The sequence below is a fragment of the Schistocerca gregaria genome, chromosome 2 (genome assembly GCF_023897955.1).
Source record: "Schistocerca gregaria isolate iqSchGreg1 chromosome 2, iqSchGreg1.2, whole genome shotgun sequence".
Taxonomy (NCBI): domain Eukaryota; kingdom Metazoa; phylum Arthropoda; class Insecta; order Orthoptera; family Acrididae; genus Schistocerca; species Schistocerca gregaria.
Window position 1 is genome coordinate 253079408 of NC_064921.1, and position 26925 is coordinate 253106332.

General features: G+C 42.7%; 1 protein-coding gene across 1 annotated transcript in view; it reads right to left on the reverse strand.

Annotated features, from left to right (window-relative positions):
• Positions 1-433: 433 nt before the first annotated feature.
• The window catches only part of LOC126335730 (trypsin-1-like), a 53701-nt gene continuing 27209 nt past the window's right edge, over positions 434-26925 (reverse strand). Inside the window, exons 2-7 of the mRNA XM_049999186.1 lie at positions 25863-25948; positions 23631-23743; positions 17894-18044; positions 13532-13645; positions 7778-7942; positions 434-776 (exon numbers count right to left, since the gene is read on the reverse strand). Coding sequence (XP_049855143.1) covers positions 591-776; positions 7778-7942; positions 13532-13645; positions 17894-18044; positions 23631-23743; positions 25863-25948 — 815 coding nt within the window. The 3' untranslated portion in view covers positions 434-590. The remainder of the gene's footprint in view (positions 777-7777; positions 7943-13531; positions 13646-17893; positions 18045-23630; positions 23744-25862; positions 25949-26925) is intronic.

A 26925-nucleotide genomic window follows, 5' to 3' on the forward strand; every position in this document is an offset into this window, starting at 1 on the left:
ACTCATTAATCTTTGAACAGTATTATTTTCTCATTTCAATTTTCAGATAATCTTCTTGCTTACCTACCGCAAATATTATTTTTTGGATTGTACTGCTCCTGCTGTTTTACTGAATATCAATGTAGTCTTTTGGCAATGGTGATGTAGGCCTGTAAAGTCAATAAACAAACTGTCAATCATTTTTAAACTGTATAAAATGTTTCTGGTGGATCCAAGACTTGAAAACTGAAATAGTTACAGTAGAAGACGTAAAACGAAATAAAACTATTTTTAGATGTTTTAATGAAAATTTCAGTCATTTCCAGGAGAAGGAAAAGGAGAAAATATGCGGAAAGAACGAATGCGATGAAGTAGAGGAAAACCACTAATGTGGGATTTGGGCTTTTTAGACGGTCCTCATGTGGATAAAATGATAAGAAAGAGAAAACAGACATTTAAACAATAAAAACTGGATTCATGTATATTTCATTAACAGTACTTTATTATGGATGGACAATTTGAATATTGTAAAGTTATAAGGTTAGCAAGAAAACTGGAGCAATATGTGTATTAGCTTAGAATTAGATTTGAATGGTGAATGGTGTAGACAGCTACGGTTGCAGTCTCTTGAGAGATAACTCGGCGTAGCTGGCAGCGAGTGTGTCGGCGATCCAGTCAGAGTAGTAGGGGACACTGGTGTAGACCCCAGGGTAGCCGGGGATGCCACATACGTCGTGACCCCAGGAGACAAGACCCGTCAGTAGACCGCCACACGTCATCGGCCCTCCGCTGTCTCCCTGCAACAGAGTACACCAGTTAAGGAGGAGGAGATATAAGCTCAGATCACAATTTAGTAGTGATGAAGGGAAGCCTGAAGCTTAATAGACTAGTCAGGAAAAGTGAATGCGCAAACAAGTGGAAAAGAGAGGAGCTAAGGAATGAGGAGATACGCTTGAAGTTCTTTGAGTCTGTAGTTAGTGCGGTAACGAATAGCTCAGTAGGCAGTTCAGTTGAAAAGGAATGGACATCTGTAAAAGGGGAATCACCGATGTTGGAAAGAAAAACATTGGTACAAAGAAGGTTACTGCAAAGAAACTATGAATAACACAAGAAATGTTTCAGGTAATCGATGAGACAAGGAAGTACAGCTGTTTTACTGTGAGGAGAAAGTAAAAATCTCCACAATACATTGATTGTAAGTGGAACAAAGCTGAATTTGTGCTGTGACAATGTAACATGCTGGTTGTACATTTAGCAGAAACGCAGTTGTATTACAGCAACATTATCAGCTATATATCTCAGTTTATATGTCTCTTGATTTTTCAAAGAACAGTCTATGCCTGCCAATACATGGAGATAGAGAGAGAGAGAGAGAGAGAGAGAGAGAGAGAGAGAGGGAGAGAGAGAGAGAGAGAGAGAGTGAAGGAGCTTGAGATTAAACAGCTCCCCCCCCCCCCTTCCAACACACACACACACACACACACACACTTTTCTTCGAAAAGAAAACAGTCTATACGAACACATGTACACAAGTTAAAAACATACGAATTTGTGTAGTAGGAATTCTTTCCCTGAATGACAGTGTGTGATACGGTGTTTAAGGACTCGGCTGTGCGTAAATACAAGTAAATGAACGGGAAATTATTTTCTCTCTTCCAACTTACGTACGAAACAATTCCTGGAATATAATCAGTTCATAAGAATACGAGTAGGCACACAGAAGATTTCATCTGATTCACGACTGTGCGCAGAGTTATTAACCGCGTTGGCCGTAAGTCAGTTGTTACTGGTAATCCTTGCAGTTTGAGTTTATGTTGTTTGTTGCTGTCTGAGAAACAACGACTTGAAAGTTAACTACAGAAATGCGTGTATTTGTCTGCAGACATTATGTAAACATGACTAATTACGGTGATGTTCGTGACTTGTTTGTGGAACGTTTTGCAAACATCCAACCTCCATCTTGAAAAGGTATTCGAAATCTAAATTTATGATTTGAAGAGACTGGAGGGGTAATGGAGCTACCCCATTTGGGAAGGCCAAAGTATGTTACTAAAGGAGAGAATGTTGACCTTGTTACGTAATGTTTTGTGCAATCACCGACTAAAATTCAAAGGAAAGTGTTCAAGGAATGTAGCATAGCAAGAACAAGCATACGAAAGCTTCAGATAAGGAATTCTGCGAGTTATACTCAGTCGGACAAACGTCTGACCCCAAGTCTTACAAAAGCATTCTTTAGGGCGATGAAGCGACTTTTAAGGTGAATGGCAGAGAGAACAGAAGCAACTGTGGCTGTTGCTATTCTATGAATTCCCATCTGGTGCTGGAGATAAACTGTGTCTCTCTTTTTGTGCAGTATGTCCTCTTCAGTGTTGCTCTTTACATACTATAATTTGATTTGTTTGGGGAAGCCAAAATGGCTATTGATTATGACTGAACCATCACGTTTAATGGTGTGATATGTACAATACAATACGCTTCTACTCAGGTCTGAAGATGGTCATTACTGGCTGAAATTAATAACGTGATTGAAGATAAACATTGTATCCTGGACTGGAGTTACAATAAAAGAAAGAGTTAAACTCACCTGGTATGAGTGTATAAGCAGGGATTTTCCACAGTGCACTAATAGGGCCTTATTTTTATAACAGTACTGTAAATTACCTAGATATGAATCAAGAAGTGTAGTGAAAATTGGCAAGTAACAATTAATGTGGGCGTATCGGTTAAACATATTCATTACTTTGAATCGTGTCACATAACACATATTAACCAACAAAAGCATTTTCACTGACATGATAAAGATCAAAAGTCAAAGAGTAAAAAGCTTTTTCAGAGAACAAACATTTTTTTCCTAATTCACATAATCTTCTAATCAATAAATATCCTGTATTACACACTTTCTAAACCAACCTATTTTCTTCCTCAGGTTTCAGGCTACCTCTGTACAAAATTTAATAGAAATTGGTTGAGTGAGATAGTCGTGAAGACTTAATAGACAGTCACTTTCACATTTATAATATTAGTAAGGATATTTTGATGAGTGGATTAGAGGAGGAGATATTGTTGAATGGTCATCACGATCATAAGATATAACACACATGGAATTTTCTATCTGAGGTGTACTACAAACTGACATTTATTCCATCAAATTAGGTGGTATTGAGCATTTGAAAGAACAGATTCGGTCAGAATTTGAGAAAATACAGTCTTGGAAGATTTGTGACAAAATTTGTAAATGTTGTTGAAAAGATGCAATGTTTGCTTAGAACAGCATGTAAACCAGTTTGAGCATCTTTTGGAGTTTCACTGAACTCTTCGTGTCATTCTGTGTTTTTAACAAATTTATGTTTTCATTTGTCTAGTATTACTGCATCGAACGCATTTTTAACAGCTGACGTATGGCCCACCCTTTATATTACACAGCTATTAGAGTACCATGCGTGCTGTGTTGTCGCTGTACACACAAGAACGTGTATGAGGTATGTCTCTTGTCCAAACCCGCATGCCAAACAATTATTTGCGAAGTAATCAGTCCATACGTACACCATCGACACTGGATGGGAATAACGTCAAATTGTGGAATTTTTTGTGATTGTTGCTGTTCAGAATCAGTTTAAGAAGCTAATTATATTATGTAAGTAACCTACAATACATATTCTATCGATCGGAATACACGTCACTAAACAATCTATTGATACCGGTAAAATTTCCTTCAACAAGGGCTCGAAGCTAAGACCATGGAGAGCTATAAATGAATGAACATTAAACACATTTCTTTTTTATACTGTGTTATGATAATCCTGTTTCACTGTGGACAGAACGTATGTAACAAACACATCGGTACCAAAGTCATTTTGTCTCTACCACCATAAATAGGAATAGCAATGCAGGAAGCCTCTTTATTTCGCTTTCTTTTAATGGGTCTGATATCAGATATACGAGGTGCATTCAAGTTCTGATTTTTTTTTCTAATTAACTACTCATCCGAAGTCGATGAAACTGACATTACTTCTCGACGTAATCGCCCTGCAGACGTACACATTTTTCACAACGCTGACGCCATGATTCCATGACAGCGGCGAAGGCTTCTTTAGGAGTCTGTTTTGACCAATGGAAAATCGCCGAGGCAATAGCAGCACGGCTGGTGAATGTGCGGCCACGAAGAGTGTCTTTCATTGTTGGAAAAAAGCCAAAGGTCACTAGGAGCCAGGTCAGGTGAGTAGGGAGCATGAGGAATCATTTCAAAGTTGCTATCGTGAAGAAACTGTTGCGTAACATTAGCTCGATGTGCAGGTGCGTTGTCTTGGTGAAACAGCACACGCACAGCCCTTCCTGGACGTTTTTGCTGCAGTGCAGCAAGGAATTTGTTCTTCAAAACATTTTCGTAGGATCCACGTGTTACCGTAGTGCCCTTTGGAACGCAATGGGTAAGGATTACGCCCTCGCTGTCCCAGAACATGGACACCATCATTTTTTCAGCACTGGCGGTGAATCTGTGTGCTTCCATTGAGCTGACTGGCGCTTTGTTTCTGGATTGAAAAATGACATCCACGTCTCATCCATTGTCACAACCGACGAAAAGAAAGTCCCATTCATGCTGTCGTTGCGCGTCAACATTGCTTGGCAACATGACACACGGGCAGCCATGTGGTCGTCCGTCAGCATTCGTGGCACCCACCTGAATGACACTTTTCGCATTTTCAGGTCGTCATGCAGGATTGTGTGCACAGAACCCACAGAAATGCCAACTCTGGACGCGATCTGTTCAACAGTCATTCGGCGATCCCCCAAAACAATTCTCTCCACTTTCTCGATCATGTCGTCAGACCGGCTAGTGCGAGCCCGAGGTTGTTTCGGTTTTTTGTCACATGATGTTCTGCCTTCATTAAACTATCTCATCCACGAACGCACTTTCAACACATCCATAACTCCATCACCACATGTTCCCTTCAACTGTCGATGAATTTCAATTGGTTTCACACCACGCAAATTCAGAAAACGAATGATTGCACGCTGTTCAAGTAAGGAAAACTTCGCCATTTTAAGTATTTAAAACATTCTCGCCGCTGGCGGTAAAATTCCATCTGCCGTACGGTGCTGCCATCTCTGGGACGTATTGACAATGAACGAGGCCTCATTTTAAAACAATGCGCATGTTTATATCTCTTTCCCAGTCCGGAGAAAAAAAAAATCGGAGGCCTTACAACTTGAATGCATCTTGTATTAAACGGAATGGTAACGACCCCTGTAAGTATGAGTTATGTGATATTCACGTACGTTTTAGAGGAACTTGGTACAATGGTTTAGTTGTTACTGTTTAAGTGAATGGTGTAAACTGTGCTGTAGTCAACATGAAAATGTGATTATAAGTAAAACAGCACTAGTCCTCAATCGGTGAAATAAAGATGACTTGGAGCAAACTAAAATATCTGTGTCAGCAGCTGCAAACTTTTGCAATCCAGTAACACTTTCGGAGATGAGCAGTCACATCGACAATGTAAAACCTTCCTACTTTTAAATTCGAACAATTTGCGGAAACAGATATTTCTATTGTAACAGTATCTTCCATTAAGCATGTCATTCACTTATGAAGCAAACTCTGTTTCGTCCATACAAACGATGTAGCCCTTACTTTGCCTATACATGCCACATGTTTTGTTGATGAGCCGAAACATTATAACCTCCTGTTTAATAGAATGTTGTTCCACTTTTCAAACACAGTAGAACAGAGGTTCTGATTGGAGTGGATTCCAGAAGTACGTGGCACCAGATGTCTACCTACAGATCAAGCAATTCCCGCAAATTATGGGATGATGGTTTACTGGCACGCAGCTGGCGGCCGGTATGTGTTCCAATGGGTACAGATCAGGCACCTATGTTGACCAAGGTATCAATGTCAGTTCATTACAATGCCGCTCAAGCCACTGTAGCACGATTCTGACTTTGCAACACAGATAGTTAAGTGTCGTAGGGGTTTGAAGACGTGCAGTGATACGTCGACCATCCCAGACGTGCTCGATGGGGTTTAGGTCTGGAGAACAGGCAGGCCACTCCATTCGCCTGATACCTTCTGTTTCAAGGTACTCCTCCACGACGGCATCTCGGTGGGGTCGTGCGTTATCATTCATTAGGAGGAAGGTGGGATCCACGCACCCCTGAAAATGAGGATATACTGGTGCAAAATAACGTCGCGATACATCTGACCTGTTACAGTTACTCTGTCAAAGACATGCAGGGGTGTACGTGCACCAATCATAATCCCACCCCACACCATCAAACCACGACCTCCATACAAGTCCCTTTCAAGGTCATTAAGGGGTTGGTATCTGGTTCCTGATTCACGCCGGATGAAAACCCGGCGAGAATCACTGTTCAGACTATACTTGGACTATTCTGTGAACATAATCTGGGACCACTGTTCCAATGACCACGTACTGTGTTCTTGACATCAGCCTTTCTGGGCTCTCCTGTGACCAGGGGTCAGTGGAATGCACCTTGCACGTCTCCGACCGAATAAAACATGTCTGTTCAGTCATCTGTAGACTGTGTGTCTGGAGAAAACTGTTCCAGTGGCTGCGGAAGGTCCGAGCAGGGCTACCTGCAGTACTCCGTGGCCGTCTGTAGGCGCTGATGCTGAGATATCGGTCTTCTTGTGGTGTTGTTCACTGTGGACGTCCCGTACTGTAGCGTCTGGACATGTGGAATCGTTGCCATAATCTTGAGATCACACTTTGTGGCACACGGAGGGCCCGTGCTACGACCTGCTGTGTTTGACCAGCCTCCAGTCGCCCTAGTATTCCACCCCTCATAACGTCATCAATATGTGTTCTTTGAGCCATTTTCAACACACAGTCAGCATTAGCACGTCTGAAAACGTCTGCATGCTTACTCGCTGCACCGTACCCGTACCTCTGCGTATGTGGACTGCTGCCAGCGCCACCGTGCGACGACCGCAGGTCAGATGCACCGCATGGTCACGCCCCGCGGTGATTTAAACTCGCAAACCGCCCACCAGAGCGTTGTTTCACCGTGTATCAGCATTACCCTTAATTTATGAGTATGAGTGTACTTTCCATTCGTGCTCACAATAGTAGTACGCCAACAGGCGACCAACTTCGCAGTTTGAGATTCTCGTTTCCAGCCGCAGCGCCACGACAGTGTCCCTTTGTCAAATTGCTTACATAAGTGGATCTCCGCATCCGAGGCCCTCGTCTTCTTTATAGTGGCTGCCCGTTATTCTCTCTTCCGCTAACATTCTTTCCTTATTGCGTCACCTACCTGCAACACCACCAGGAGGCATTCATTCTCGTGTTGGGGAGTGCTCATAATGTTTTGGCTCAGCAGTGTAAGATTAGCAAGGCAAAGCTGTTACGGCTCCCCGCAAAACACTAAAACTGATCATTAAAATGTGCGTGCACTGTGGGTGCATTCAGTATGTGTGTAGTGAGGGTGAACGTATCCTACACACCTATGAGTTTGCAATCTATATGGAACGTTATTCAATCATGGTATGTTGAGTGCTGTATTGATCAGCAGAAGTGGTAGGACATGTTTTTCATATTATTTAGTAGTCCTGTCTAGCCTATACAGCTTGAGATGCTAGATTATGTCGGTTCTTTATAACGACGAGCCTTAATCATTTATGTTTCCGAACCAGAACTCCCGGTTGTCTGATTCATCAGCGTCCATCATCCATTCGTCCCTGAAATCTGTCATAGTGTGGCCGCTTATATCCGAGAAACAGTACGCTGTTGACACAGTCCGATAGGCTTGTCACATATTCTGTCCGGCTACTCACGTTGCAGGAGTCCTTCCCTCCTTCCTCCAGTCCAGCGCAGATGTTGTCCTCCCGTACTTCGTTGTCTGGGTTGTCGTAATCGACGTACATTTCAGCGCACTCCTTCGTCAGAATGAGCGGTAGATCTACGGCTTGTAGGATCGCGGGCAATACATAATACTCGTCCTGGAACACAAAAAGAGCGATAAAGGATAAGTCGCCATGAGTAGAGCGTCAGGAAAACAAATACAAGGGTTGGAACTTAAATTGTGGCAACTATTTATTCACAACCTATACAAAAGAGATACATGTTTGCACCTATTACTGACCTTCAAAGTAGTCACCAGCGTTGTGTAGAAACCGTTGCTAGCGATGTGGAAGGCGTAGTATACCGTTAGCAGAGTCTGTTCTGTTGATGAGGCGAATGGAGCGGTCTACCGCCTGTCGAATCTCTGGAACAGTTCCGAAGCGAGTGCCACGAAGTGGTTCTTTCATCTTCGGAATCAAATCAAAGTCTCAAGGACTTAAGTCCGGGGTGTATGATGGATGGTACAGTACTTCTCAGTCCCATCGACCGAACAGAGCAGCCACAGCTTGGGCAGTATGCTCCCACGCATTGTCGTGCAAAATGATGGGTGTGTTGCGCAGAAAGTGTCGCCGCTTTTTTCACAAAGCCGATCGCACGTGATGCTCCAAAAACGAACAGTAATACTGTGCATTGACGGTCTGCCGTGGAGGAACGTAATGCGTTATGATAACACCATCACAGTCTACACGAGGATTACCATAAATTTCACAATAAGGGGCTCTGACGCATTTTCGACATTCGCGGCGGTCCATAACGACGCCATTCATTGGATTGGCGTTTCAGTTTTGACTTCGTGGCATTCGCTTCAGGATTGTTCCAGATATTCGACAGGCAGTAGACCTCTAAATTCGCACCATCAACAGAACAGGCTCTGCTAACGGTATACTGCACCTTCCACATCGCTGGCAACTGGTTTTACACAACGCTGGTGACTACATTGAAGTACAGTAACGGGTGAAAACATGTAAATCTTTTGTATCGGTTGTGAATAACTACTTGCCACTACTTAAATTCCAAACCATGTATATTGGTGAGTGACTGCGTTGACGGCAGCTGTCGTGTTGGAGAGATAACACCCTCACTGCCTCAATGAAAAGAGTAGTTCTACAGGAGTCTATAGTTAAAGTTCCCGTTTCAAACCGCTGTTGATAGAGTACCATTGCTCTGAATGGCGTAAAATTTGGACAGGATTTTATTTACGCTCGGAGAAACATCACGGGAAAAAGCGGCGGTTCCACAGTTTGCGTTCGAGATGCCGAACATGACTGTCACCACGAAGAATTGTCAGTGGCTCTGTAGTAGTTTCGGACGCTCAAGGGTAGGGTAGGTGGTGCGATGTGTGCTAAAGTTCAGAAGAAAATGATAACAGAATTAAAAAAAGATACGGTCTTTTGAAGTGCAGTGCGGCAGAGGGAGGAGAGCATTTGATCCGACGTCTGTCGAAGATGTGGCTACATCATTTAAGGAGGGGTCGGGTGGAGGTGTGCAATCATGCAGTGTGCGGAGAATCGTCTGAACGTTGGACCAACTTGTGGCACAGTGCATAAAATCATACGAAGCATACTGAATTACTATCCACACAAAATAGCCCATGTTCAGTAGTTGCTTCCTGCTAATCTTCCAGCAAGGCGAATATTCGCTCTCCAATTTCTTGCTTGCTGATAAGAGGACAGTGAATGGCCACGGGACATTCTGTGGACTGACGAAGCCCATTTGCATTTCCAAGGACATGTCAGCACGCAGAATTCCAGAATATGGGAATGGTACCACTTCATTCTCCAAAGGTGACCGTGTTGTGCGGGTTGAGCGTATCGTTTATCGTAGTGCCATATTTTTTCGCGGAGGTGAGCCCTGTGAGTCTGGTTACCTACACCGTCACCAGTAAACGGTACGAGAGTCTTTTGCGCACCGTCATTCCAACCCTTTAGCAGTGTGGATGTGTGGATACGATCATTTTTATGCAATATGGCGCTCCTCTGCACGCTGCTTAGCCGGAGAAACGACTTCTGGAGAGGTATTTCGGAAATGCTAGAATTATCAGTCACTCAGTCACTTTTTCCCTACATCCTGGCTATCCAGCTCACCTGATACTAATAATGTTTGAGCTCACCGGTGTATGATTAGTAAGGCAAAGTTTCACGGCTCCAAGTAAAACACTAAAATTGATCCTTAAAATGTGCGTGCGCTGTGTGTCCATTCAATATGTGGCTTAGGGCTGTGCGGTTCTCTGAAAGATGTGTTCAATGGTACAGTTACGAACATAGCTGATCTGCAGGCGTGCATTGCGTAACGCATCCTGAACATGACCCCCGAGACTCTCCGCTCTGTTGTGGAACATACTGTTTCTCTGTTTCATATTCTGGCGGGAAACTGTGGACAGCGTATAGAACTGGTCTTGCGCCAGTCTAATGCAATTAGAAACAGATATCAGTTTGCTTTTTATGTTGTTCCTTTTGCCTCCAGGGCAACTAAAAACTAATTTCTACCATCCGGTGTGGTACGACCTTGCCGTGGTGAATGGGTTTAGCTAACTAAACAGAATCACAACTGTTCACTGCCGAACTTGTGCAGTCATGGACATTGAACAGTACGCCTGGTTTAATGTGCAATTCAAACTATAGCTGTGGTATTGCAATTCATCTGTCATTTGTAGACGATCCCATTTGCGTATCTAAGACGCTTAAAACGCCATGCATTAGTAAGATTTTCCTTAAACGTTTTTTTTTTTCAATGACGCTTCCCCCTACGTCAATAATGTGTTGCTCAAATTTGACGTCATTCTGAGCAGTGGTTCTCGTTTTGAAACTGGAACTAGAATTATGTACACACTGTTCATCTACATACATACTGTGCAAACCACTTTAAACTTGTAAATTCCCTCTCGTTTCTAGAAATACTAAATATCATTTAATTAGAAGAAATTACATCTTTCGAAGAGAGACAACTTATTAACATATCGCGTCTGGCAGAGATTGACACATAGTGCCTACTGCCTTCAAGATGCCTGTAATTTTCTGCCACACAAAACTGATAACTAGCGATGACAAGATGAAGATGTTTGGTTTGTGGGACGCTTAACTGCGCGGTAATCAGCGCCCGTACAAAGTCCCAATTTTTACACAGTCCAAATTTTTCACAATCCAAACTAACCACTGTCACAAATGATGATGATGATGATGAAATGATGAGGAAAACACAAACACCCAGTCCCCGGATAGAGAAAACCCCAACCCAGCCGGGAATCGAACCCGGGAGCCCGTGTACAGAGACAGCAACACTAGCCACTAGACCACGAGCTGCGGACTATCGACGAGAAGAAACCTGTGCAATATGTAGATATAATTTATTCGTACTCAAACAACGAAACAGTCCTAACTATATTATCATCCATACCACTTTACAATACCTGATCAAAAATATCTAGGCATCTATTAGTGAGCATTAATGTGGAGTGTATCTACCCTTCGCCGTTATGACTGCGTGAACTCTGCTGGACACACTTTCAATGAGGTTTCTGAATGTGTGTTTGTGTGTGTGTGTGGGGGGGGGGGGGAGGGATGGCAGCCCATTCTTCATCAAGAGCCGAAACCAGAATATGTAGTGATGATGTTGGACGCTTGGATCTGGAGTGAATTCGACGTGCCACCTCATCCCCAAGGTCGGGACTCTGGGGAGGCCACTTCCTTTCAGGAATGTTCACAAACCATTGTCTCCAAACTTTTTCTCTACTGTAAGCATTACACAATGCTGTACAGTGTGTTAATATCTAATCTTTAAGCGCAATTTTGGGACCTCCCCTTAACCACCGAAAACTCCTCCATCTCTAACACCACCACATCTGTGCTTCAGGGTGGCACTAGGTTGGTGAGCTATGGTGTAAAGTACTTTTCGGAAGTCAAGAAAGACCGCACGTAGTTGACTGCCCTGATCCATGGCTTTCCTGACGCCAGGTGATAAAAGACCGAATTGGGTTTCGCATGACGGATGTTTCCGGAATTCCTGCTCGTTGGCATTGAGAAGGTTTCTCTGTTCAGAATACCACACTTTGTTTCACCCCAGAACAGATAGACGCCAATAAATTCATACGGCAGTTTTCTGGATCACTTAAACTACCCCTCTTACAGAAGAATCTTCTTTAAAATTAGAAGCTGTGATCTGGTCAGGCTTTTAACTGAGTGACGTAGTAACAGTTCAACGCACTCTGCATAAGACAAGAAATATCTGTTCATCCGATAACAGACAGATCTTTGCGTTTGCAGACTTTGGAGACTTCTCATTCGAAGTGGCGCACACAGTAGATTTGTCACAGATCACATTGACAAGTGTTGGGCACCGAGAGTGTTAAACATGATGGTTTCTTCTCTGAACCGCGCCGCTGTTCCTATTGGGCAGATATTCTTGTGTAATGAGTGCATGGGAAGAATTTTGTTTAGATTCGCTAGATGAGGTACTTATATGCCCTCATTTACGTAAAATATGTGTCTTACATTTTACTTTGGATGTACACTGAGGCGACAAAAGTCATGGAATTCCTCCTAATATCGTGTAGGATCTCCTTTTGACCAACATATTGCAGCAGCTCGAATAGCAGGACCACCACAAGTAGTTGGAAATCCCTTGCAGAAATATTGAGCCATGTTGCCTGTATAGCTATTCATAATTGCGGAAGTGTTGTCGGCGCAGGAGTTTGTGCACAAACTGACCATTCAATGTACCATGTCTGATCTGGGTGACCAAATAATTATCTCGAATTGTCCAGAATGTTCTTCGAATCAATCGCGAACAATTGTGGCTCCATGACATGGCGCATTGTCATAAATAAAAATTGCATTTTTGTGTGAGAACATGAAATCCTTGAATGGCTGCAAAAGGTCTCCACGTAGCCTAACATAACCATTTGTAGTTCATGATCGGTTCAGTTGGACTCGAGGACCCAGTCCACTCCATGTCAACACAGATCACACCATTATGGAGCCATCAGCAGCTTTCATAGTGCCTTGGTGACAACATGGATCCATGGCCTCGTAGTGTCTGCGCTCTTCCAACTGAAATCGGGTCACATCTGATCAGCTCATAGTTTTACAGTGATCCAAGTTCCAACCGATATGGTCACAAGCCTAGGAGAGGCGCTGTAGGCGAAGTCATGCTGTAACAAAGGCACTTGTTTCGGTAGCCTGCTGCCATTGCCCATTAACGCCAAATTTCGCTGCATGTCGTAACGGATACATTCGTCGTACGTCCCTCATTGATTTCTGTGGTTATTTCGCACAGTGTTGCCTGTCTGCCAGCACTGACAACTCTACACAAAAGCGCTGCTATCGGACGTTAAGGTCCTCTGACACTGCGTTGTCCGTGGTGAGAGATAATGCCCGAAATTTGGTATTCTCGACACACTCTTGATGCTGTAGATCTCGGACTATTGAATTTCCTAACGATTTCCGTGATGGAAATTCTGTGCGGCCATAATCACGTCGGTTACCTTTTCAAACGAATCATCTGAGTACAGATGACCACCCTTCCAACGCACTGCCCTTCTATACGTCGTATTTGCGATCTACCGCCATTTTTGTCCCATATGAATTTTGTCACATCAGTGTATAATTTCTATTACGTATCAACTAACTACAACAGATGAGAGAACATTTTTCATTCTAGTAAGTAGTATAGCTTCACGCAGCTGTACTCACCCGTTCGACGTATCCCCACCCGGTGATAGTGCAGATGCTGCCCGCAGGAGGCGTGTCATTCTGCAAGGCGATTGGCGCCACATACGGCCCGTCCAGGCTGAAGCTCCCCGCCACCTGTTCAACACATCACGATTCTTCTTTTATTAACGAAAATCGTGCTTGACGTACGAATGGATGGTTTCACGGCGATATATACGGATTAAATCTTCTCGGGTTTCCTGCCGAGTCAAGTAGATAAATGTTAGTTAAATGTCCAAGAGCCATTCACCGAGTGAACCTTTTTTTTGAATACTTATTTTTATCCAATGAAATGTTATACGGCTCTAGATCTAATTATTTTCTCTACATTTTAAAACATATTTATGATAAACCGTTCATCATAAACGTTTAATAAAACAGGTGCTGGTAGTTATTGTCTTTGAGTGTGTTGCGTGAGAGCTTTAAACGCCTATTAGAGCAGTAAGTCTCACTACTTCCCCAACGTCCCTCCCGTTTTCCTCTTACTCTTTGCTCTAAAACCAGACGCATCGCATCACTCTTGAGTCGCGGTACACCTGTCAATTCCCGTCACGTGGATGGAATTATACCATTTTTGTCTCCTGATACTGAAAGTGATATCATCTATTTGATCAAATTTCGCATTAACGTATGTGGGATAGGAGTACTTCGTTTTGCCACGTTATCGTCCATGTGCAAAAATGTTCTTGAACAAGATAAGGTTACTAATAATCCACACTGAGAAATTCAGATTTATATTTTAGCTTTCCAGGAGGAAAATGCTGAAAATGGTGATCTTCACAATGGAAATTTTTAGGGAAATTAGGAATTGATTGGAAAATACGACGAAGTATCTCCGAACATCTAGCCAAAGTGAAAGATAACCAACTGATGAACAAATGGATAATACGTCAACCTCACTACCTATCACGGTGCTCATTATGTCCACAGCGGACCTCCAACGATTTGTCCATGCCACGTCGAGAGCTAAATTAAGCCGGGAAAAAGGAAGTCCGATACGATATTGGGAGGTATGCGATGACTTTTGTCACCTGAGTGTGTATTTAACAATTTTCTATGCACCACATCTTCCCTACTTTAAATGTTCAAGAATATACAATTGTGCACTGTCAATGAATTACAGTTCCAAGCACTCAGTTCTTACTAATTCCTGTGTGTAGTAATTTTGGGGGTGGGGGGAGGGGGGCGGAGGCTACAAACGGAATGTTGATATGGACCCTATAGTATGTGGAGTAGGGAGCAGGGGTGGTTAATTGGTAGGGTACAGGGAAAATTCAGTCTACTACAGAAGAGATCCGTTACACAATGTTCGACAACTCATCCTAGAATATCGCTCAAGTGTCAAGTATGTGGGGCTCCTACGAAATATAGCTAACAGGGCGTAATAAATGTATGTAAACAAAGAACGATAGCACGCATGGTCACAGGGCATGTTTCAGTCATGGGAGACCGCCGAGCGATTGCTGAAAACCTACACTGGCAGACGCTTCAAAGTAGGCGCCAACTATCTTGTGAAAACCTATTACAGAGCATCCAGAACAAGTGTTAAGTGAGATATGCAGGAATATACCACAACCCACTAAGTATGGCAGAAGTACGGACGCTGAAAACAAGATTACTCTAATTACAGCGGCAGGTAGGTATTTAAACAACCACTCTTCGCACGCTACATACGTGAATGGAACGGAAACAAGCCCTAATAACTGGTACAATAGGACACTCTCTACTATGAACTTCAAGGTAGTTTGCAGAAAATGGATGTAGACGCAGAAAAAAAATCGATGCGCTCTTTCTGGATGTTACGGATATCACAGACATTGGTGTAATCAAACTTCAAGATACTTTGCCACATTCTTGAATGCGTTTTTGCGAATACGATACCAAGATGTCACAAGCGCCAGATGTCTCCCATTGCAGAGGATGGCATTGATGGCCAGGAGTCGCCACCTGGGAAGGTTCGCTGCCGAGTTGCAAGTCTTTTCAGCTGGCCCCACACTGGGCGATATGCGAGTCGATGATTATGAAATAATTATGAGGACAGCACAACACACAGTCACCGAGCGGAGAAAATCTCCGGTCCGGGCGTACTGCATGGCAGTCAGACCAGCTGACCACGCAGATAAGGGGGTGAACATTGCAGAGTATGCGGCTAACAGCAGAAAACTTAGAGTTTAACGTCCTGTAGATGGAGTGGTCATCAGAGAAGTGTGTTGGGACCAATCCTGAATTTTAATGATCTTGCAGACAATGTTAATAGCAGGCTGTTATCTATAATGAAGTAATATCCTAGAAGAGCTGCACCAATATTCTGTTGGATATTGATAAGATTTGGAGGTGATACAAGAACATTAATTGTTGTAAATGTTAAAATGTGTAACATTGTGTAGTTGACAAAAGGAAAACACGTAGTAGCCTATGATAACAATATCAGTGAGTCATAATAATTGAATGACTGTCTCGTACAAACATCTCGGTGTAACAGTTTGCAGTGATTTTAAATTGAATTATCACATCGGCTCAGTGACTGGCAAAGCAGGTTACAGGACAGTGGTGCGACCCTCCCTAGAGCATTTCTCAAGTATGTGGGACCCGTACCAAACAGAACTAACAAGGGACATTGAACGTCTACCATGAATGGGCAGCAGGAATGATCACAGAGATGCTGAAGGAACTGACAGATGTTTGAAGCGGCCTACTTAACAAAGTTTCAAGAGTCACCTTTAACTGATGAATATAGGAATACGACAGGGTACCCTAAGGAAACTGATTTAGTTATTGATTCACTAACCTTCAGTCCCCTTCTTCACCTCAGCAACTTCAGCAAAACATTTTCTTTCATGTCTGTTTTCATTTTAGGAAACAAGAAAAAGTCGCACGGGGCAGGTCGGGTGAGTATGTGGCTTAGGAACAGAGGCACCATTATTGGTCAAGAATTGTGGTACAGACAGGCTGTGTGAGTAGGGGCATTGTCATTATGGAAAAAACAGTCACCCGACTCCTACAAATCAAGCAGCTTCCTTCGCACACCGTTGCGCCATATTTTCAAAAGTTCAAGGTAGAGAGCCTTGTTAACTGTCTGAGCGTGCGAAACAAACTCTGAATGAACAACTCGTCTCACATAAAAAAACAAATCAGCATTGTTTTAATGGTTGATTTTCACCTGATTAGCTTTCTTGGGACGGGGCGAGTATGAAGTCTTCCACTGGTTTGATCGTTGCTCTGATTGAGAAGGAGCGCCAAGTTTCATCACCTGTGACAATGTCTGAAACAAGGTTTGAAACATTTCGGGACTCTTCTTTCAAAGCACAGCGTTCTTCCACGCGACCTTGTGTGTGTTCAGCAGCCAGTCGTGGCACAAATTTGCCAGCCACCCATTTCTTTCCCAAATCTTCCCTCACAATTCGCCGCACTGAATTCCAAGTCACTCCCGATAGCCCCACAATTGCTTTAACGGTCCATCGTCGCCCTCTGTTGAAGATTGCACGAATGTTTCCAATTTCATGTCTTCGCGCCTTGGAAGGACTACCAGAACGAGGTTTGTCATCAATTGATGCTTCAAAATTTTTGAAACGGAAAAACCAATAAAACATTTGAATTTTCCTCATACCGTAGTCCTTGTACGCCCTTTTTAACATTTGAAAAGTTTCTGTTGCACTTTTTCCGAGGAAAAAGCAGAATTTCACCGCCGCTCGCTGTTGCAGAAACGAAAATCACGCAGACAATTGTCACTTTGAACTCTGCCGAAACTAGCCCTGTCCTTCAGCGACAGCACTCGGCTTATTGACTCTGGAATGTTCTATCTATGCGCTCCTAGCCGCAAAACGGGATACTAAAAAAGCTCTGGCCACCAAAAAATTATTTCCATTTCTGTTGGGTATAACTCCTCTGTATCGCTCCCGCACGGACGCGAGGACAAGATTCAACTAACTGAAGTGCTCTCAGAGGCACTGAAGCAGTCATGCTTTACAATATCCATAGCTGAATTGAACGGGAAGAACCGAAGGGAAGCACCCTCTGCCATTTCATAGCGGTTCGTAGAGAGCAGAGAAGCTCGCATTGCTGAAGTATGAGGAAGGAAATACGGCGTGCCCTTTTAAAGGAATCATCCTGGCATCTGCCTTAAGTGATTTATGGAAATCACAGAAACCTAAATATCGACGACCGAACGGGAATTTGAATCGCTATCCTTGTGATATGAGTCCAGTTTCTCAACCACTATGCCACCTCCCTCGGTGACCAATACGTTCACTACGTCCCAGGCGCCCATAAGGAACCATTACAGTGCAAGGGAAACTCGGAAGTAAGAGGTGGACGTACTGTGGCGAGTATTGTAGTACCACTGACCCTGAGGATTCCGATGTCGTAGGTGAGCTTATCGTTGTCGAAGCCGTCGTGGATGAATGCCGCCTCCGCTGCCTGGGTCTGGAGGTTCGGGTCGTCGAAGTCCATGACGTTGCTCATTCCAGCTGACACTATCACTCGGCTCAGAGTCTTCCTGTAAAAAGCATAACAATATAAACAACCAGTGTGTATGTTTCCTGGCCACAGAGCTGCATCTATTGTTATTACAGTGGACCTTATCCTTTTCTATATAACAGCTTGTAACATTTCTCCCTTCGCTACCTCTGCATAATGATTACTTAATTAAGGTTGTAATTACCGATGGTTAACTAAGAAGTAGACGGTACTTCTCATAACAAAACGGCAGAATGATCACCATACTGTCTGGATCCAATCTGGTGAGATGTTTTAGTAATTAAAAGAAATGTTTAAAATTTTTAGGCGGCCAAGTGAATAGTTCAGACGACTGATCCATAAGTCTGGGGCACCAGATCTTTCTTCTGTCACTGTTGTTTTGCGTGGCACTATCACAATACAGGCCTACCCGGGTTCGATTCCCGGCGGGGTCAGGGATTTTCTCTGCCTCGTGATGATTGGGTGTTGTGTGATGTCCTTAGGTTAGTTACGTTTAAGTAGTTCTAAGTTCTAGGGGACTGATGACCATAGATGTTAAGTCCCATAGTGCTCAGAGCCATTTGAACCAACCACAGGCCTACATTGATGTTTTATAGCACCTTCTTGCTTCCCACTGTTGAGAGCAATTCGGGGATGGCGATTGTATCTTTCAACAGATCGAGCACCTGTTCATAATGCACGACCTGTGGAATCTGTAATGGACTGGCCTGCACAGAGTCCTGACTTGAAATCCATGGAATGTTTTGGACTTTGTGTCAGGCCTCACCGACCGACATCGATACCTATCCTCAGTGCAGCACTCGGTGAAGAATGGGCTGGCATTCCCCGAGAAACCTTCCAGCACCTGATTGAACGTATGCCTGTGAGAGTGGAAGCTGTCGTCAAAGCTAAGGATGGGCCAACACCATGTTGAAGTCCAGCATTATTGATGGAGGGCGTCACGAACATTTTAAGTCATTTTCAGCCAGGTGTCCGGATACTTTGATGACATAGTATAAGTTTTGAACTGAAGCGAATAATTTGTAGAAATGATCAGTGAGTCACACTTCTCCCTTAGCTGTAAATTCGACAAATTGTTCTCTGTTTAGCGTTCGTAGAAATTTTCCTGTTTGCTGTTAATTAAATTGTCAAGCCCACTTTGAAAACCACATCTTTTATTGAGGGAGTTCCTTCGAAGATTTTTGATGGATAGTGGACATGCTGAGTGCGACGATTGGAAGAGTGTGAGAGATGTGGAATCACCTCCACAGCAAAACGTCCGAAAACCTGTATGGAGACAATGTGTGAATATCACCGTACCATCAAATGGTGATGTAGGGGAAGATCAGTTTACTTTTTGGCGAAATGTAGGAAGACACGACGGGGTACAGACCCTATGGCGTATCTTAGAAGGCAGGAGAAAGAATGTAAAACATTTTCTTGTAGCATTTAGAGAAAACTTTTCACAGTTTTGACTAGAGTACACAATTGAAAACTGTGAATGTAACAGGAATAAAGTGCAGGAGAGAAAAGTTTGTTACGACAGTAATCAGACTGCAGTTAGAAGGACACAAAATTGTCGTAGAAGAAGAGAAGGGAGTGACATCGGGTTGTGACATATCCACTATGTTATTTTATCTGTACATTGGGCAGTCAGTAAAGGAAATCAACAGGAAATTATATTGGAAATTAAAATTCGGAAGATGACACCAAATTTTTAAGGTTTGCTAATGACGTTGCAATTGCTTCTGAGCAATGGGGTGGCAAAGGACTTGGAAGATCATTAGAATAGAATAGGTACTATCTACAAAGTAACTTTTAACATGGGTATAACAGAAGTAAAAGAACTGGACCATTGTCGATTTGAATCAGGCTGTGCAGGGGGTTTACATTAGGAAATGAGTTACTAAAATAGTGGCAGAGTTTTTTTTACGATGGTCGAAACAGACAGTAAGTAATAGCGTTTCTGGAAAAGAGGAATTCTTTAAGATTGAATAGTGTGTTAGGATACTCTTTCTCAAAGTAAACACGCAGGACAAAAAATTATTCACCCCTTTCAGAGAACACGCATATTGCTGGTTGTTGTGATCTTCATTTAGAACGTGTACAGCTCATAGAACATGTGATTAACATGTCACGTAGAGCGTGCATGTGGTACGGTACACAGTTGCTCACAATCATCTTGTCTGACGTTTCGTTTTTATTTATCTACTTTTTTCTCTTTTTGTGTTTGAGCTGATCTAAGAAACTAGTGAGCTTCGGTGGCCTTTTTACCGAGAAATTCGTTCATTTTGTCACATCCCCTATCTTTGTGACTGTACTGCACTAATAATACCTACAAACATTGGCCTACACAAAAGTATTAGATGAAGAATGTTATTCGTGAATATAAGGGAAACATCTTTATTAACATGTCGCTGAGACAAAACACCTGCGAAGTTTCGATTCAGTCTCAACTGATAGCAATTCATTTGTGTTAGTGTTGAAACCAACTTCTTTAAGAAAAAAAGAGGCACGTTGCACTAACATATCTCGTTCTTTACAAGCAAGTTTACCAGTACAATTTATGATGTTGTTGTCACATAAACTGTGATTTTGAAGAAATATCTAGAAGCCACAGGGTGGTAGTTTCTGGGCTTCTGGCTGTACGATTAAGGGCGGGATCAGCAACCACCAGTTACATATGTAGTTGAAGATACTGTTCATGCGTACACATGTTCTGAATCTAGTTTTGGATAATGGATTCGAAGCAGTAGTAATGTGCTGTTACAGATTTCTTAACAGAGAAGAGCGGCAGAAGTCTATAGAACTGTGTGAAGATGATTCGACTCACAACAGCTATATGCGCGGGGTATGAAGTCTGCAGAAAAAAAAAAGATATTACTGAAAAACAACGCCGTGTATATCATAATCTGTGACCACTGATGAAAAGCGCCAGTGAGTGGAGCAGATGATACGCGTAGATAGATATGTCAGAATCCATGAGCGTGATACTCTGCCAGCTGTGGTCTCAAGATCATAAGGAAGACATGCCACCCGTGATGTTTTGGAAACTGTGGCACCTCTGCAGTTGGCACGTACTTTGGAAGAGCAGTATTATGAACTGATGTCGTTGTCTATCATGGCGAGTGGAAAGGGAAGAGGGAGAAGGAGGAGGAACGGAGGGAACACTCATCGAAACGTCATACCATTTCAACGGACACGGACTCACTCGGCTGGAAACTTCATTTAAGTTTAACATCAATTACAGTGTCAGGGAATGAAATTTTTGCGTAACTCTATGATCTGAAAAAGACGAGTCAACAGATGAAACGGCACCATACCACATCTCCAAAACCTAAGAAGTTGTGAGCAAGCAATAAGAGCAGAAACTTTGTTAATTTATACATGATAATGGTGGCTTAGCCTCGCTGTGGATTTAGATACTTGACGAAATACAGCAATCAGTCAGCTGCTTCTTCCTGTGATGATCAGGGTATCATCGTCCTTGATTTTATGGACTGCAGTCGTACCGTCAACGGCGTTGGGTTCATTGAGACGTTCCAGAACATTATAGAAGCCATTAGGAGTAAGACACATTGCATGAATCTGAAAACGATGTAGAATCACAGTGATAAACACGGCCGTAAATCAATTTTGTGACAAGTCAAATGATGGAACAACTGGACTGGCCAGTGAAACCCCATCCAACGTACGACATGGAGCTGACGCTCTCTGAGCACTGTTTGCTCCAGATTAAACAGTTTCCGGGAACAACAACATAATGGCATAACGACAAAAGCTATAAAGATTTGCATACGTCAGTACACATTCTCAAAAGGGGTCAGAGGGTTGGATTCACGAATGAACCAAGTGCATCGCTTTTAATGAAGAATAAATAGTAATTTTATATAGATAAAGAGTCTTTAGCAATATGTAAGAGAAAAGAGGTTTACTTCTAAACGCCTTAGAGATATAGCGAGATCCCTACTGGATTGCATCATGGTGAGACAGAGATTTCGAAATCAACGGATTAGAAGGCATACCCAGGAACAGATACAGATTGATATCACAGTTTAGTAAAATGTAGAATAGGCTGTACTTTAAGAGAATCGCTCAGAAGAATTTTTGTGGATAAAAAGGCGTAAAGAACTGTGAAAAATGACGATGTGCGATTGAAGCTCTCTGCGGATGTACGTAATACGATAATGAATATCACAGTAAGCAGTTGAGTCGTAGGGGAGTGGACATCTCATAGAAGAGTCACCACAGTAGCTGGAGAGGTATATACAAGGTAGACAGCTGCGAAAAAACACTGGGTAACAGAAGTAATTCTTCACTTAATCGACGAAAGAGGGGAGTACAGAAATGCTCATGGTAAGACAGGAGGTGCGAGAAGTATTGCAGAATCAGCACGCATCGAAGTCGCTGAGAAGGATAACATAAAAAAGAATGGAAAAGAAAACTGAAGATGTGTTAGACAACAGTCAATTTTTCCTTCCGAAAGGAAAAGGCATTGCGGAGGCAATTCTGACGTTGGGCCTGCTAATCGAAGTAAGAAACGTTCATATGAGTTGTAGACATAGAAAAACCGTTAGCCAATGTAAAATATCGCAACGCGTTCGAAATTCCCAGAAACATTTGTGTAAAGCGAAATGACTGTAATGTACTGTTTGTACAGAAACAAAGAGGGAACAATAAGAGTGGAAGACGAAGAACGAAGTAGGAATTAAAAAGGGTGTAGGACTTTCTCCCTTGGAGCGCAGTTTATACATAGAAGAAACAGTGAGTGAGTCGGATCGAAATTCGGGGTGAAGGTGAAGCAGTTCTGCTACGTACAAAATAAAACATGGCGGACGAAGCAAAGAGGACGTAAAAATGAACCTAGCACAGAAGAAAGGGGGCATTCATGGCCATAAGAAGGCTACTAGTATCAAACATCGCTCTTAATTTCAGGACGAAATTACTGAGAGTGAGAATTGGGAGCACAGCAGTGTCTAGAAGTGAATCGTGGACTGGGATAAAACCGGATAAGAAGAGACTCGGGGCGTTTGAGACGTGTTGCTACGGGAGGATATTTGAAATTAGGTGGACTAATAAGATCCGCAGAATGGAGAAAACGAAATTTTCGCGTGGCATTATTGACCGGAAGTCCCATCTGCGATGTTCGGTCACTTGGTGCAAGTCATTTTATTTGACGACAATTGCACGTTGATAATGAAGATGAAACAATGGTGGACAAACACGCACACACTCGGTCCCGAGCGGAAAACATCCGCGACCCAGCCACGAATCGAAACCGGAAGACACGTGCTGGAGATTCAGTAACGCTCAACAAAAGACCACGAGCTGCTGATAGAATGGGCGAAGAAAGAATCATGTGGAAAAAAACTGACAAGAAGAAGATACAGGATGATAGGACATGGGTAAGACAGAGTAATAATTACCATTGTAATTATTGTGGCAACTGTAGAGGGTAAAAGCTCCAGGGTAAGACTAAGATTGGTACATATCCAAAAATAATGGAGGACGAAGCGCTACTCTGAAAGAAAGATGTTGACAATGGCGAGTAAGTAGTGCCGGTCGTAACAGACCGGTCAGAAGACTGGTGACTCGAAAAAAAAAAGAAAAAAATTATCAGACCTACCGATACGGATAGAGGCAGTGACCAGCGGTAAGCACGTGACGGGCGTCGATGATGGAGCCACCACAAAAGTGGCTGCCGCCGTTGCCGATGATATACTTGCGTTGCAGCGACACCTGGAAGACAGACATGGAGCTGTCAGTATGGCTGGATGTAGACTACAGCTTATGGTGGTTGTAGACTGGAAGAAGTGAATGTGTATTAAATTCTTGCGGCGGGGGAGATGTTTATAAAGAGGCTTGGTTTTGTCAGTTAGGTACATGATACACTCAGAACAGAAGAAAGGATTACGAGAGAGTGCAGTACGCATGAGAGGGGAGAAAGACTGAGTCCTTCAACAAATTTCATCTAGTAATATCGAATACTCTGTTCAAGAACCAACAAGGAGAGGAGGTACACTTGGAAAAACCCAGGAGATCCAGTTAACTACATCATGGTGAGACAGAGATTCCGAAATAGGATACTGGATTGTAAGGGGTGCCCAGGAGCAGATCCCAATTTAGTAATGAGGAAGAGTAGGTTGAAGGTTATGAGACTGGCCAAGGAGAATCAAAGCGTAAAGAAAAGGGATAAGGGAGTAACAAGGAATGAAGACATATGCTTCAACTTCTCTTAGGCTATAGATACCACAATGAATACCCGAATAGGCTGTTCAGTCGAAGAAGAATAAATATATCTGAAAAGGGCAGTTACCAAAGTTGGAAAGAAAAACATAGGTATGAGGAAGGTAACTACGAACAAACCGCGGATAACAGAAGAAGTACTTCAGTTGATTGACGAAAGAGCAGAGTACAAAAACGTTCAAAAATTTAGGAACGCAGAAATGAAAGTCACATAATAATAGAATAAACAGGAGTGCACGGACGCTAAGGCGAAATTGCTGCTTGCAAAATGTGAAGAAATCGAATAAGAAACGACTCTTGGAAGGACTGATTCAGCTTATAACAAAGCCAAAACAGCATTCTGTGAAATTGGAAGTTGGGCAGGAAAAATGAGAGTGCAATGGGAATTCCATTGTTAAATAGAGGGAAGTGAGGGGATAGTTGGAAAGCCTCTGTAATGGGGAGTAAGTGTCTCACTACATGACAGAAGAAGATACACGAGTCGGCAGGGAAGAGAGAGGGAATACAGTATTAGAATAAGAATTTAAATGAATTTTTGGCAACTTAAGATCAAATAAGGCGGATGAGGTAAACAACATTCCATTGGAATTTCTAAAATTATCGGGAGAAGTGGGAGCATAACGATTATTGACGTAGGTGTGTAGAATGTATGAGGCTGGCGATATACCATGAGACTTTCGGAAAAATATCATCCTCACCTTTCCGAATATTGCAAGAGCCGACAAGAACAAGGATTATTACACAATCAGCTTAACAGATCATGCATTCATTTCGGTGAGAAGAATAATGTACTGAAGATGTGTTACATGTCGATCAGTCTTGCTTTGGGAAAGGAGGCAACGTTGCGATTGATAATGGAAGCAAGACTGAAGAAAAATCAAGACACTTTCATAGGATTTGTCGACCTGGAAAAGGCGTACCACAATGTAAAATGGTGCAAGATGTTCGATAGTCTGAAAAACATAGGGTTTAGCTATAGGGAAAGACAGATAATATACAACATGTGCAACATTCAAGAAGAAAGAGTATGAGTGGAAGACCAAGAACGAGGTGTTCGGATTAGAAAGGATGCAAGACAGGGTGTAGTCTTTCTATCTCAGTGTGTAGTGCATACATCGAAGTAGCACTGACCGAAATAAAATACAGAATAAGAATAGGATTAGCATTCAAGCTGAAAGGATATCAGAGGTAAGATTTGATGATGACATTGCTATCCTCAGTGAAAGTGAAGAAGAATTAAAGGATCTGCTGAGTGGAATGGATAGCCTGATGAACATATAATATGGATTGAGAGTTAATCGAAGAAAGACGAAAGTAATGAGAAGTAGCAGAAATGAGAACAGCGAAAAACTTATCGTCAGGACTGGAGATAACTAAGTGGCCGAAGTTAAGGAATTCTGCTACGTTGGAAGCAAAATAAGCCATGATGGACGGAGCAAGAACGAAATTAAAAGCGCACTAGCACTGACAAAAAGGGCAATCGTGTCCGAGAGAAGTCTTCTAGTATCAAATAAAGGCATTAATTTGTGGAAGAAGTTTATGAGGAAGAAAGAAAATCGCTGTGGAAACCCTCAGAACTAGGTCTAGCGGAAAACAGAGGAGTGTGACTTACCTGGTAGGGGAACTCCAGGATGGAGGCATTTCTTCCCCCTATGATGCGGCCAGCGAGGGTTTGGAAGCTGCAGTTACGTCCCCACCCTGCAACACAAAACAGCAGAATCACGGCACCAGTCCACCGAACCAGACAGGTAGCCAACGCGTCGAAGGTCAGCAACGTAGAACACCATATGACGGTTTGACGGCCGCACAGTGTTCACGGTTGTCGCTAGAAAAGTAGTTTCTCATGTATAATCGATATTAATTTACGAGGGCTATTCGCAAAATAATTTCCGTTTTCATACAGCACAGGAAGTAGTGGCGTTCAACGGAGCACTGGCTGCACTTACTCAAGCAGCAGACCCTCGTCCTCAGAGCAGAAAGAGCAAGGAAGCCTTGTTACTTCTCGTTCACATACACTAATCATTCAAAATGAGCATTGTATTTGAGAATTCCACCAAATCTGAAATCCATTCTGAAATAAGTTTTCTAGTGGTAAAAAACCTCAAAGCTACTGTCACTCATACTGAAATTTGTGCTATTTATGAATCGAATATATAGTGTCAGGGAGTCGTTTCTGAAAGTATTTGTATGCAGTGTAGCCTTGTATGGAAGTGAAACGTGGACGATAAATTGTTCAGACAAGAAGAGAATAGAAGCTTTTGAAATGTGATGCTACAGAAGAATGCTGAAGATTAGATGGGTAGATCACATAACTATTGAGGAGGTATTGAATAGAATTGGAGAGAACCAAAATTTGTGGCACAACTTGACTAGAAGAAGGAATCGGTTGGTAAGGCATATTCTGAGGCATCAAGGGATCACCAATTTAATACTGGAGGGCAGCGTGGATGGTAAAAATCGCAGAGGGAGACCAAGAGATGAGTACACTAAACAGATACAGAAGGATGTAGGTTGCAGTAGGTACTGGGAGATGAAGAAGCTTGCACAGGATAGAGTAGCATGGAGAGCTGCATCAAACCAGTCTCTGGACTGAAGACCAAAACAACAACAACATGAATCGAATGTTAAGAATGAAGGTTTTATAGGCCAGTAGTATTGTTTGTTTAAAAGTGGAA